The sequence below is a fragment of the Neoarius graeffei genome, chromosome 13 (assembly GCF_027579695.1).
Source record: "Neoarius graeffei isolate fNeoGra1 chromosome 13, fNeoGra1.pri, whole genome shotgun sequence".
NCBI lineage: Eukaryota > Metazoa > Chordata > Actinopteri > Siluriformes > Ariidae > Neoarius > Neoarius graeffei.
The window spans coordinates 41088930-41103321 of NC_083581.1; the positions used below are offsets into that span (position 1 = coordinate 41088930).

Genomic DNA, 14392 nt, shown 5'->3' on the forward strand with positions numbered 1-14392 from the left:
ATCACCAATCCCCCTAATTCTGCGCCGACAAATAGTGGAGCAATATCAGAAAGGAGTTCGACAGTGTAAAATTGCAAAGAGTTTGAACATATCATCATCTACAGTGCATAATATCATCAAAAGATTCAGAGAATCTGGAAGAATCTCTGTGCGTAAGGGTTAAGGCCGGAAAACCATACTGGGTGCCCGTGATCTTCGGGCCCTTAGACGGCACTGCATCACATACAGGTATGCTTTTGTATTGGAAATCACAAAATGGGCTCAGGAATATTTCCAGAGAACATTATCTGTGAACACAATTCACCGTGCCATCCGCCGTTGCCAGCTAAAACTCTTCGTTCAAAGAAGAAGCCATATCTAAACACGATCCAGAAGCGCAGACGTCTTCTCTGGGCCAAGGCTCATTTAAAATGGACTGTGGCAAAGTGGAAAACTGTTCTGTGGTCAGACGAATCAAAATTTGAAGTTCTTTATGGAAATCAGGGACGCCGTGTCATTCGGACTAAAGAGGAGAAGGACGACCCAAGTTGTTATCAGCGCTCAGTTCAGAAGCCTGCATCTCTGATGGTATGGGGTTGCATTAGTGCGTGTGGCATGGGCAGCTTACACATCTGGAAAGACACCATCAATGCTGAAAGGTATATCCAGGTTCTAGAGCAACATATGCTCCCATCCAGACGACGTCTCTTTCAGGGAAGGCCTTGCATTTTCCAACATGACAATGCCATAGTGCATCAATTACAGCATCATGGCTGCGTAGAAGAAGGGTCCGGGTACTGAACTGGCCAGCCTGCAGTCCAGATCTTTCACCCATAGAAAACATTTGGCGCATCATAAAACGGAAGATACGACAAACAAGACCTAAGACAGTTGAGCAACTAGAATCCTACATTAGACAAGAATGGGTTAACATTCCTATCCCTAAACTTGAGCAACTTGTCTCCTCAGTCCCCAGACGTTTACAGACTGTTGTAAAGAGAAAAGGGGATGTCTCACAGTGGTAAACATGGCCTTGTCCCAACTTTTTTGAGATGTGTTGCTGTCATGAAATTTAAAATCACCTAATTTTTCTCTTTAAATGATACATTTTCTCAGTTTAAACATTTGATATGTCATCTATGTTCTATAAATAAAATATGAATAAAATATGGAATTCTGAAACATCCACATCATTGCATTCCGTTTTTATTTACAATTTGTACTTTGTCCCAACTTTTTTGAAATCGGGGTTGTAATAAACATGAATTCGTTGTCTTTGTGTGTGTGTGTGTGTGTGTGTGTGTGTGTGTGTTTATTTCTACCTCACAGCATCACTATCATGTTCAGTGACCATGCTTGGTGCTTGTGTGGGCTCTGAGACGATCCTCTTGACATCTTAATGCATGTTTTAGCTGCAGGCAAAGACGCCTGCCTTGTGCACTTTGTGTTAGTGTGCTAGTGGTTTATCTGCCACTATTTATCCTGCTGCCAAACCCGACGACTCGACCATTACTCATAACGGGCCAGCCAGGGTAGCACGTTCCTCTCGAGGGTGACTGATAAGGCAGTGCGCTCGCTTCATTACACAGGGGCTCGGCTCAGTGGCACGGCAGCCATGTGACTGATTAACGGCCATTAAGGACAACAAAACAGCTGCAGTGACAGGACGACGGAGGAAAGTCAGTTAAGCAGTTGGTGAGGATCATGAGCGTATGATTAGGGCTAAATGTCACCCTTTACTGCCAGGTTTCTGTGAAGATTAAACACTATGGGACGTGTTCTTAGATGTCTGAAAATAATCAGCTCCAGAGTGCTAACAGTAGAGTAACAGTCATGTTAACCCCCCATTTTGAAATTAAATTTAGTCCAAATTGACAGTATGCTTTAATCTGAGACTAAGTTCAGGGTTTCTTCGCAGTATGGAAAAGTATGAAATTTGATTTTAGTCATTTCCAGGTCTGGATAAGTATGGAAAAAGGAAAATAGAGTATGGAAAAATATTTCTGTTTCTAGACTACTGCCCCTACTTTCTTTTCTGAAATATAAAATTAAACCCAAAAGTTCAAACCAGTGTGAGTCTGATGTCGTTGAATTTAAACAAGACAAGATGTGCGTGCGGTATGTCTGAGGTGATTTCTGTGGCGTCTGCCATCAGTGAACTATCTGACATTAGCATGTTGAGCTCCGTCGTACCTCTGTAGAACTAAAAAAAAAAAATAAAAAAAATTTTTAAACATCATGTTCCGAGAGTCACCATGGAACATGATGTTTGCAGATGATATTGTGATATGTAGTGAAAGTAGAAAGGAGGTTGAGTTGGGTTTGGAGAGATGGAGGTATGCATTGGAACGAAGAGGAATGAAGGTGAGCAGTAGCACAACAGAATACATGTGCATCAATGAGAATGGGGATGAGAATGTAGTGAAGATGCAAGGAGTAGACATAAAGAAAGTTGGTGAGTTCAAGTACCTGGGGTCAACTGTGCAGGAAAATGGGGGCTGCGATAGTGAGGTGAGAAAGAGAGTGCAGGCAGGGTGGAGAAGGATTTCGGGAGTCATTTGTGATCGGAAAGTCCCAGCAAAAGTGAAAGGTAAGATGTATAAGACAGTGGTGAGACCAGCTGTGATGTATGGATTGGGGACCGTATCCTTAACGAAGAGACAGGAGGCAAAGTTGGAGGTGGCGGAGTTGAGGATGTTAAGGTTTGTGATGGGAGAGACAAGGTTGGACAGGATAAGGAACGAGCACATCAGAGGGACAGCACATGTGGAGAGCTTGGGAATGAAGCTAAGAGAGATGAGACTGAGATGGTATGGGCACATCCTGAGAAGAGATGCAGAGCATGTGGGAAGGAGAATGTTGAGGATGGAGCTGCCAGGCACACGAAAACGAGGAAGGCCAAAGAGGAGATACATGCATGTGGTGAGAGAGGACATGAAAGTGGCAGGTGTGGTAGAGAAGGATGCGGTAGACAGGGAGCAATGGAGACGAAAGATCCGCTGTGGCAACCCCTAATCGGGAGCAGCCAAAAGAAGAAGAAGAACACATGGCAACATGATCGATGTAAGAATGGGTAACTGTGAGTTCCAACCCTGGTGTGTGTGCGCGCGCGCATGACAATGCATTTGTCTTTTGTCTGTGTGTGTGCATTTTTGTGTATGTAGGCGTATGTTTTAGAACAGATGTGTGTGAGAACATAGTTGCCCCTACTTATTTGTGTGTGACACTCACACAAAACCTCTTAGCCTGATATTAGCCTGTCTTACTACCATGCTTTATCTTCATATTTGAACGTGTATGTGTGTGTGTGTGTGTGTGTGTGTGTGTGTGTGTATGGATGTCTCTGTCACTCAACCAGTCTGTGCAGCAAGATGTAACTGGTTTCCTCTGTGTTTCCATTGCTGTGTGTTTGCATGTATTTGCGTGCTGGTGTGTATGTGCTTATGATAGGAGGAGAGACATAAAAAGACAAACAGGGAGAGTATTCTAAACGTTTTGTGACAATTTTTAAACAGTTTTACTCCAACTAATATTCAGTGAAGCAAACTCAGTGCACTTCTCTTCCCTTTTCATTGGATGAGTTGCACATCAACATCCCTCCGGCTACTGTTACAGGTAGAACGTGTCAGTTTTAGGTTTTCAGATTTACATGGCAAAGCCAGAATAACACAGCATTGTTTTAACATTGCAGACTGAATAAAGTGCTGCGTGTTGAACTTGTCTGGGTTTGGTTTTAATTGATTTGTATGAGCTACAGGACTTTGCCACAGGGCTGCCACTCGAAATTTTGAGCCCAAGGAAAGTATACAATATCAGCACTTACATGCTTACTTCTGGCGATTATTTGGCAACATACTAGCTGACGTACTCGCAATGTACAGTGGTGCTTGAAAGTTTGTGAACCCTTGAGAATTTTCTATATTTCTGCATATGACCTAAAACATCATCAGATTTTCACACAAGTCCTAAAAGTAGATAAAGAGAACCCAGTTAAACAAATGAGACAAAAATATTATACTTGCTCATTTATTTACTGAGGAAAATGATCCAATATTACATATCTGTGAGTGGCAAAAGTATGTGAACCTTTGCTTTCAGTATCTGGTGTGACCCCCTTGTGCAGCAATAACTGCAACTAAACATTTCCGTCCTGGCCCAGATGCAGCAAAACAAGCCCAAACCATGATACTACCATCACCATGTTTCACAGATGGGATAAGGTTCTTATGCTGGAATGCAGCATTTTCCTTTCTCCAAACATAACGCTTCTCATTTAAACCAAAAAGTTCTATTTTGGTCTCATCTGTCCACAAAAGATTTTTCCAATAGCCTTCTAGCTTGTCCACGTGATCTTTAGCAAACTGCAGACGAGCAGCAATGTTCTTTTTGGAGAGCAGTGGCTTTCTCCTTGCAACCCTGCCATGCACACCATTGTTGTTCAGTGTTCTCCTGATGGTGGACTCATGAACATTAACATTAGCCAATGTGAGAGAGGCCTTCAGTTGCTTAGAAATTACCCTGGGGTCCTTTGTGACCTTGCTGACTATTACATGCTTTGCTCTTGGAGTGATCTTTGTTGGTCGACCACTGCTGGGGAGGGTAACAATGGTCTTGAGTTTCCTCCATTTGTACACAATCTGTCTGGCTGTGGATTGGTGGAGTCCAAACTCTTTAGAGATGGTTTTGTAACCTTTTCCAGCCTGATGAGCATCAACAGTGCTTTTTCTGAGGTCCTCAGAAATCTCCTTTGTTCGTGCCATGATACACTTCCACAAACATGTGTTGTGAAGATCAGACTTTGATAGATCCCTGTTCTTTAAATAAAACAGGGTGCCCACTCACACCTGATTGTCATCCCATTGATTGAAAACACCTGACTCTAATTTCACCTTCAAATTAACTGCTAATCCTAGAGGTTCACATACTTTTGTCACTCACAAATATGTAATATTAGATCATTTTCTTCAATAAATAAATGAGCAAGTATAATATTTTTATCTCATTTGTTTAACTGGGTTCTCTTTATCTACTTTTAGGACTTGTGTGAAAATCTGATGATGCTTTCAGTCATATTTATGCAGAAATATAGAAAATTCTAAAGGGTTCACAAACTTTCAAGCATCACTATGAATGAATGAACCCTTTATTATCACTGTACCAGTGAAAGCGACCATCAACCTGTCCTTACATACATACATACATACATACATAAGTACATACATGCATACACATAATTAACAGAGGGGGAGTAGACAGGACAGGAAGACAGGGAAAAAAGAAATTACAGAGAACATGAGGAAAGGAGAGGAGAAAAAAGCAACCCCCACCCTATGTTCCAGTGAGGAGTACAGTGTGGGAACATTTTAAAAAAAACTCAGCACATAAGCACAAAAAACACAAGTACATTTTACAACATGAAAACACGGGACTTGGGGGGGAAGGGGGGAAAGGGGGGGGCGATCAGGGGTGGGGGGTAAGGAGGGGAGGGGAGGAGGTAGAGGTAACCCAGCGCAAGCAAGCAGCCATCCGCTCCTGCAGCCATGAGGGCGCTGGGCACGCACCTGCTTGTCACACTGGGGGTGAAAGCGGTGACCGTAGGAAGTGGGGGAAGGAATGCAAGGAATGCGAGAGCGTCTCACAACACCTTCAGGGGGAGATGTTGTCCCAGCAACGGCCTTGGCTGAGGCCGGTGCTGTCTCAGAGAGCCGAAAGCAGATAAGATTGGGATTGTTTGGTCTCGGGGCGAGCAGACGCATTTTTGCACATCCACTCTTTTTGTTCATTTTTGTCCATTCTATCCATTTTGTCCAATTTGGTCTCCGAAATACTTTTTCTTTGCAAAGCCGAAAGCTTCTCCATGATGTCATCCATGTTGTGGTTCAAGTTCTGAATAGCCACAGTATGAGTGCCGACAGCTCTGCCCACCGCTTCAATCATATTGGGCAGCTTTATGGGGCTTTGAACAGCTGTCACCATTGTCTGATTTCCTTGATAAACCAGGGCAATGCCTAATCCAATCAGCAAAAGTCCTGTATTCATGGTTCCGAATAGGGAGATGTCTTCAATGTCCTCCACAGAAAGAATCGCCAGGCACACAACCCACCACTGCTCCCACACATGCATCGTGTAACCAGTCGCGAATGTTCCGGCAGGACAGGCGGGTTCCCCCGAGCCCAGGCTTCTCGTCGAGAAAACTGTGTCAATTTCGTTAGGAGACCAGTTTATAAATTCCATGATTTTTTTTTTTAGTTTAGAGAGCAATGCGGAGAGAGTCTCTCAAAAGTATAGACAGACGAGACAAAGGAGCATAAGCAGGGAAGGAGAGGGAGAGCAGAAAAAAATGCGACCGCCTTCCGTGAAAGCACGGAGAGAAAACTTGCATATTAACATTTGTGTTTTAAAATCTCGTCTCATCTCATCTCATTATCTCTAGCCGCTTTATCCTGTTCTACAGGGTCGCAGGCAAGCTGGAGCCTATCACAGCTGACTACGGGCGAGAGGTGGGGTACACCCTGGACAAGTCGCCAGGTCATCACAGGGCTGACACATAGACACAGACAACCATTCACACTCACATTCACACCTACGGTCAATTTAGAGTCACCAGTTAACCTAACCTGCATGTCTTTGGACTGTGGGGGAAACCGGAGCACCCGGAGGAAACCCACGCGGACACGGGGAGAACGTACAAACTCCACACAGAAAGGCCCTCACCAGCCACGGGGCTTGAACTCAGACCTTCTTGCTGTGAGGCAACAGCGCTAACCACTACACCACCGTGCCGCCCTGTCTTTTAAAATAATTTATTTAAATAATAAACATCTAGTTATTTGTACCATGGTGTTAAATATGGTCTGAAAAAGGTACCGTGAAGTCTGGAAATTTGAGTATGGATTTTGAAATGGAAACTGTGTAGGATCCCTGTAAACTAGACGCGTTTGTGCATGACTATAAGGATCCAGTGGATTCCTCGGATCACTTTATTTCTGCCGTCCACATGCAGGGTGAAATAACTGAGGCCCCAGAAGGATTTATTTGATCAGTGTGAAGGCAGATTAAGCACATGCTCTGCTCCTGGAGATACAGCACTGGCTCTAATCCATCTTAATTGATCCAGCTGATTAAGGTCTACAGAAGTATCAGAGCCAGTAGAGTTGGCCATTAATTCTGTACACTCACCTCGAACAGCTAGCAAATGAAGCCTGTGGCCTAATCGGAGCAGGAGTGCCTAGTTAAATATTAAACAAAATCATAGCTGTTTTGAGAAATATCCAGCGATGCTAATCCTTTCGAACAAGACCGAATCATTATTTTTGAGTGTTATCATGATGTAGCAACTTACAGAATGGCTACTGTTGGGGGCATATTCCAGGGTTCTCTGTTCTAACCCTAATCTCTAACTCTGTTCAAAAGAAGTACAAGTTATTATTGGATTTTTTAGTTTTAGTTTCATAGTATTTTTAAAAGTAGGAACAGATCACACTGTGTTCTTGTGCTTTCTATTGGCTTGTACTTCCACGTAGGCACAAGGAGAACATCCAAACTCCATACTTTTCCCTTTTCACCTAACAAGTAACGGGTTCTTGAACCGATTCCATTCAGGATTCTTTGAATCTTGGTGCCAGGTAGTGAACCAGCCCATGCTTTTAGCAGTTTTGCACAGAACTGTTGTAATCAAATACTGTATGTGTCATGAACAGAGGGCATTGCACAATGTACAACAAGACTAAACAGTAATAGCAAGATGGCAGAGCTCATTGATTACCTGTGAGCATTTGTTCTGTTACTGCAGATATTTGTTTTCATCCCATTTTTTTCTGAAGATGTATCCTTTTCCGTTGTGCTCTCCATTGCTGCACTCTGCTTCCTGTACAAACTAATGACACGCCCACTGATGTCGTCACAGTTCGTGGTGGAAAAAACAGCTATATTTTGGTTCCAGCTGGGAACCAACTTTTCAGGTTCTGAACCAATTTATTTTTGGTCAAAATGTTCTGAACGGTTCAACATTTGGCGTGTGAACAAGAACAGAATCCGTTCCCTGTTGGTGGAAAAGGAGTAACAGAAAGACTCGAGTCACCTGGCAGGCTTGAACCCAGAACCCCTTTGTTGTGAGGCGACAGCAATGCTGTAGTCGAGTCACTAAACTTCGAGTCCAAGTCATGAAAGAAAATTTTGAGTCGAGTCCGAGAACAAGACTCCAACTGCACCATTTGACGGTGGCTGTTGCTGCCTTTATGTGAAAGCATCTCTGCTACTGTGTTGGACTAACGTTCCTGCTCAACTGCCCCATTTTAGTTAACAGGCTACAGATAAAAAGCTTGTTCATCGCTCAGCAAGCCCCACCCACTATCAACAGGGCAAATAACATGAGAGAGGGTTAACACTAGCTAGTTCATCACTGAGCAAGCCCCGCCCACTATCAACAGGGCAAATAACATGAGAGAGAGTTAACACTAGCTAGTTCATCGCTCAGCAAGCCCTGCTATCAACAGAGCAATGAACACAGAGTGTCACTTCCTTCTCTGGGTGGAGTCTTACCAAATGACGATTGAAGTTCGAGGTTGTCCCCGTTGTCTCCTCGATAATTCTTCTACATATGGAACACACAGCAGTGCATTTTTTCCCACATTTTTTCCCGCAAGAAGTCTGTATAAGCAAAGCGGACAATCCTAGGGGCTTCTCTCCAGGCATTTTAGCGCCATGAACATTAGTTTGTTCCTGAACATGACATATGAACAGGTGAATGTACATTCTCTTGCACAAAATTAGTATAAAAATTGACGTAGATATAAATATCTTATGTCAAATTATGTCCATCCATTATCTGTAGCCGCTTGTCCTGTCCTACAGGGTCACAGGCAAGCTGGAGCCTATCCCAGCTGACTACGGGCGAAAGGCGGGGTACACCCTGGACAAGTCGCCAGGTCATCACAGGGCTGACACATAGACACAGACAACCATTCACACTCACATTCACACCTACGGTCAATTTAGAGTCACCAGTTAACCTAACCTGCATGTCTTTGGACTGTGGGGGAAACCGGAGCACCCGGAGGAAACCCACGTGGACACGGGGAGAACATGCAAACTCCGCACAGAAAGACCCAGGACCTTCCTGTTGTGAGGCGACAGTGCTAACCACTACACCACCATACTTTACAAAAAGTAAAGAAAAAATCAGAGTCCTCATCTCCAATTTATGAGTCCGAATGCAGTTAATGCACGAGTCCGAGTCATCAGTGCTCAAGTCCAAGTCAAGTCATAAGTCCTTAAAATTAGGGCACGAGTCGGACTCGAGTACTACAAGTCTGGGCAACAGTGCTAACCACTGCACCACCCTCCACATGTATTGTTTTGCTTGTCTGTTTTTTTTTTTTAAATTGCCAAGCAAATTTTATTTCTTCTGACTTTGAACATGCAGCAAACGCGACTAAAAATTGTATAATTCCAGAAACTTGGTGTATAATGTTTTTTATTTGATAAAAGCATACATTTAAGATGAAACCAACACTTTGGAGGATTTTTAAACATGTACCGTTTTTACGCTGATCTCTTACAAAACCAAAAAGCATTTAAAAAAAAAATCCAGAAATGAGTGCTTCATATATAGCTATACATTTAAATCATGGATAAAGAACAGAAAAACTGAATATATTACAATCTCCTGAACATCCACATCCATCTCATCAGCTCCCAGTGTCTGAAAGGCTTTAATAACTGAAAACTGTTTTATTTACCATCTGAGTGGATGATTCGGGGTTATAGGGATCATGTGGATAAAAGTACAACTAATAAACTGACAGCAAAGAAAGTTTTGGCCCCCTCTGACCCATATAGTATTTACACGCTGAATAAAACAGAACACAATATAAAGGTGTGTGTGTTTGTGTGGTCCAGCGTCAAGTCAGGTATCCATTGTTGTTGTTTGTTTTTCACCCAAGCATTCACAAAGCGCACTCCAGACAAAATGCACTGATGACAGAAATAGAAAAGTAAAATAATGAGAATTTCTTGTATAGACGAGTCACTTTACAGTTAAACTCTCAGCAGTGTTGGTGGAATTATAAGAGTTGAATATAAACTCATTTGCCGGGTTAGATATTAGAAACACGTACCATGTAGATACACTCACTGCCATTTTATTAGGTACACTGTCTACACTGGTGCTCTTTGTTAGTACACAATCACTGACTAAAAGCCTTTTTTTCCCCCAAGGACTGAAAAACATTCCAAGCGTCCAATTTCATTCATTCATTCCTGACCAGCGACTCTGCTCCACATCACCACACATTGTGGAATATTGTTTGTAAGTGTCGTATTGTTATTTGGACTCTACACATAATATGCTCTAAATGAATACAAATACAGATATGATTATTAGGCGCACTATTCAGTTTTTATGTTCAGCGGGTTGAGACGAGATTTGCGTCAGGACTGGGGTCCCGAAGAAAAAGTCAGCGGTCGTAAAAGAACATTAACACGGATGGATGTGTGACAGCCTGGTCAGAATTGCAGTGATTTAAATAGGGCACTAGTTTGTTTGTATTTTGCAAACCATATACAGTGCTGAGCGTAAATGAGTGCGTCCCCTTTGAAAAGTAACATTTTAAACAATATCTCAATGAACACAAACAATTTCCAAAATGTTGACAAGACAAAGTTTAATATAACGTCTGTTTAACTTATAACGTGAAAGTAAGGTTAATAATATAACTTAGACTCCACATTTTTCAGTTTTACTCAAATTAGGGTGGTGCAAAAATGAGTACACGCCACAACAAAAACTACTGCATCTAGTACTTTGTATGGCCTCCATGATTTTTAATGACAGCACCAAGTCTTCTAGGCATGGAATGAACAAGTTGACGACATTTTGCAACATCAATCTTTTTCCATTCTTCAACAATGACCTCTTTTAGTGACTGGATGCTGGATGGAGAGTGATGCTCAACTTGTCTCTTCAGAATTCCCCAAAGAAAATAATTTCTTTCCACCACAAAGGTGAAGGCTACAAGATGATCAGCAAAGCTTTACTTATCAGTCAGAATACTGTAGCAAAAGTGATACAAAAATTTAAGAAAGATGAAACTGCAACCATCTCACAGAGACGTCCAGGTCATCCACAGAAGTTAACACCCCGACAGGAGCGTCTTCTGATGAGAAGGGTTGAAGAAAATCGGCATGCAAGTTCACCGCAGTTATCTAAAGAAGTAGAAAGCCAAACTGGGGTGTCTATTTCCCGTGACACAATATGGTGTACACTGCAGAGGAATGGCATGCGTGGATGCCGTCCATGAAAGAAGCCTCTCCTAAAGCCCAGGCACAAAAAAGCCCACCTAGAGTTTGCCAGGGCCCATGCTGACAAAGATGAAGACTACTGGGACTCTATACTCTGGAGTGATGAGACCAAGATAAATGTTTTTGAAACTGATGGCTTCAAAACTGTATGGCATCGCAAAGGTGAGGAATACAAAGAAAAATGCATGGTGCCTACAGTGAAACATGGTGGTGGCAGTGTCCTTATGTGGGGCTGCATGAGTGCTGCTGGTGTCGGGGAGCTGCATTTCACTGATGGCATCATGAATTCACAGATGTATTGCTCTATACTGAAAGAGAAGATGCTACCATCACTCCGTGCCCTTGGTCGTTGTGCACTTTTTCAACATGACTAAACACACATCTAAGGCCACTGTTGGATTTCTGAAGAAGAACAGGGTGAAAGTGATTCAGTGGCCAAGTATGTCTCCTGATCTGAACCCAATCGAACATCTATGGGGAATTCTGAAGAGACAAGTTGAGCATCACTCTCCATCCAGCATCCAGTCACTAAAAGAGGTCATTGTTGAAGAATGGAAAAAGATTGATGTTGCAAAATGTCGCCAACTTGTTCATTCCATGTCTAGAAGACTTGGTGCTGTCATTAAAAATCATGGAGGCCATACAAAGTACTAGATGTAGTAGTTTTTGTTGTGGGGTGTACTCATTTTTGCACCACCCTAATTTGAGTAAAACTGAAAAACGTGTAATCTAAGTTATATTATTAACCTTACTTTCCCGTTATAAGTTAAACAGATGTTATATTAAACTTTGTCTTGTCAACATTTTGGAAATTGTTTGTGTTCATTGAGATATTGTTTAAAATGTTACTTTTCAAAGGGGGTGTACTCATTTACGCTCAGCACTGTATGTATAATTGTGCTCGAAAATACCGTGGATGGGTAAAAACAAAAACAATAACTGCATGATAAATAAAATAAAGCCCTCCTGGTGCATGAACTGGAGTGATGTAGCTGACGTTAAGGAACTGTCAGAGCCAGAATTCGTACACCATTCTGATATTTCTATTTTGGATTTCAAGCCACACCCACTACACAAATACAGACTGGTGTAATACACAATTGTGATCAGCCAGTCTCTTTTTTCTTTTTTCTTCTTTTTTAATGACCCCCTGACTCTCCATCATCCCTGCCATCTTAGCAAGTGAAAATATCTTGAACATAGTCAAATTTATCCAGGATTTCCTCTTATAAGATTACAATGAACCAGAGCTACGATTATTAAACCTATAACTAGGAATAGTTTACTGATATCAAGCTTGAAATCGTTTTGATTTGTTGGCTAATTTTGACGCATTTTTTTTCTCGGAAGAAGTAATGATCTGCCAACAGAACAAGAAAATGTAAAGCTTGAAATGCATCGAAAAATAAGTCGAATAATTTCTCCACCTGCTCAGAAGTGTACAGATTTTAAAGTTACACTTTTGAGAAACCTCATGTAGACATTTTTAGGCGTCTGTGTCTATTCTCTCGACGCAGCACGCTTTCTCTACGCTCTCCTGTGGATGAATGTGTTAAAGCAAAAACGGTGAAGCAGAATGAAATAGCGAAAGATCCACGCTCTGATCTGTGCTTCAAGTTTCAAAGTGATAACGTCGTAAGAAACATTTCGCAACATGCACCGGCTCATCTGAGAGAACATTTACTTTTGCTTTATACAATAATATACACGGTGTTTTAAGATCTGGGGAGGAAAGCTAAAGGAAAACAGATTAAGGTGTTGGACCATACTGTGCGTGTGTGTGTGTGTGTGTGTGTGTGTGTGGGCCCTAAAGTGCACAGCTCTCTGTGCAGTCAGTGTTGGTGTCATCGGCAGCCCTCTTCCTGAGCTCCCTGCCCACTTTGTGGTGCCCATGATGGGCTGATGGTTGGAGTTTTTGAGACTCCGCTGCCCCCCGGTGGTGTGGAGGCGCGGTGTCGCTTCCGTCCTGTTCCACCTGCAGGTAGGCGCGCACGCGGTGGTGCCGAGGCCGAGTGTCGCTGAAGTCGATGACGCGGCACTCGTACGTGCCCTCGTCAGACGGCTTCACGCTGGACAGACGCAGCTTGTGGGAGATGTTGCTGCCAGCCACTTTCACCACCTGGAGGAAACGGAGGGACAGTCAGAAGGGACAGTTGATTATTTTCTTCCTACGGCACTTCCACATTCCTGTTCATACAGTATTCACATATAGTATATGAAATGCTAAAGCTTCTCAAATGAATATTTGTAATCGTATTTTACTGAAATATTTTAATAATAACAAAATAGGTTCAAAATTATTTAGTGTTTATTCACAGTGACATGAGCATGTTGTAATTCTTCTGGGGGGAAAAAAATATTCCAGCTCCACAAACGTGTAATTAAAATCCGCAAAACAAGCAGCTCACATGTTCACACTCTCTGACTTATTCTCTTATTGAACATGGATATATGTGTGTGTGTGTGTGTGTGTGTGTGTGTGTGTGTGTGTGTGTGTGTGTGTTTGTTCCTCATGAGCATCTTGTCTCCTGCAGGCTTGATGTGTGTGATGGCAGTAAACAAGCAGTCATGAGGATGCGAGAGACAGGACGTGGAGACACGCCATAACGAGACATGAGCTACACACACACACTTCCATTTTCTTTCTTTCTCTCTATTTACCTCATGTTATTTATCTATGTAATTATTTCTTCCTGTTATCTCTACTCTATTTTTATCCCTCCTTCCCTCTCTCGTTCCATTTCTGTCTATTTTTTCCTCTCCCTCTCTTTATTTCCCTCCATGCCTGTTTTTATTCAGAATAAAGGGAAGTATTTATTTCCATATCATTTGTCTTTTTTATTTTCTCTCTCTCTCTCTCTCTCCTTCACCCAAGACTTCTGTCTGTCTTTCTCTCCTTTCCTTTATCCCTTCTTAATATCCTTTCGTAGCTCTCTTGCTGTCCTTCTCTCTCTCTCTCTCTCTCTCCTCATACTCCAGTATCCTTATAACAGATTGTTTTTTAATCTCCTTTTTATATCGATCTTGCTTTTATATTGATCTCTTTCTTACCCTCGCTCTCATTCTTTCTCCTATCTCTCTCTGTATCTCTTTTTGTCTCTATCTCTCCTTC

The 14392-nt window shown here is 42.3% G+C and overlaps 2 protein-coding genes across 2 annotated transcripts in view; both read right to left on the reverse strand.

The window, feature by feature from the left end:
- The window catches only part of rprd1b (regulation of nuclear pre-mRNA domain containing 1B), a 52643-nt gene extending 44838 nt beyond the window's left edge, over positions 1 to 7805 (reverse strand). The window contains exon 1 of the mRNA XM_060937733.1: positions 7745 to 7805. The gene's annotated coding sequence lies outside the window, so the exon portion shown is untranslated. The remainder of the gene's footprint in view (positions 1 to 7744) is intronic.
- Positions 7806 to 12186: 4381 nt separating this feature from the next.
- LOC132896106 (V-set and transmembrane domain-containing protein 2-like protein) overlaps positions 12187 to 14392 on the reverse strand; it is a 93710-nt gene continuing 91504 nt past the window's right edge. Inside the window, exon 4 of the mRNA XM_060936823.1 lies at positions 12187 to 13399. Within this exon, the coding sequence (XP_060792806.1) occupies positions 13088 to 13399 (312 nt within the window). The 3' untranslated portion in view covers positions 12187 to 13087. The remainder of the gene's footprint in view (positions 13400 to 14392) is intronic.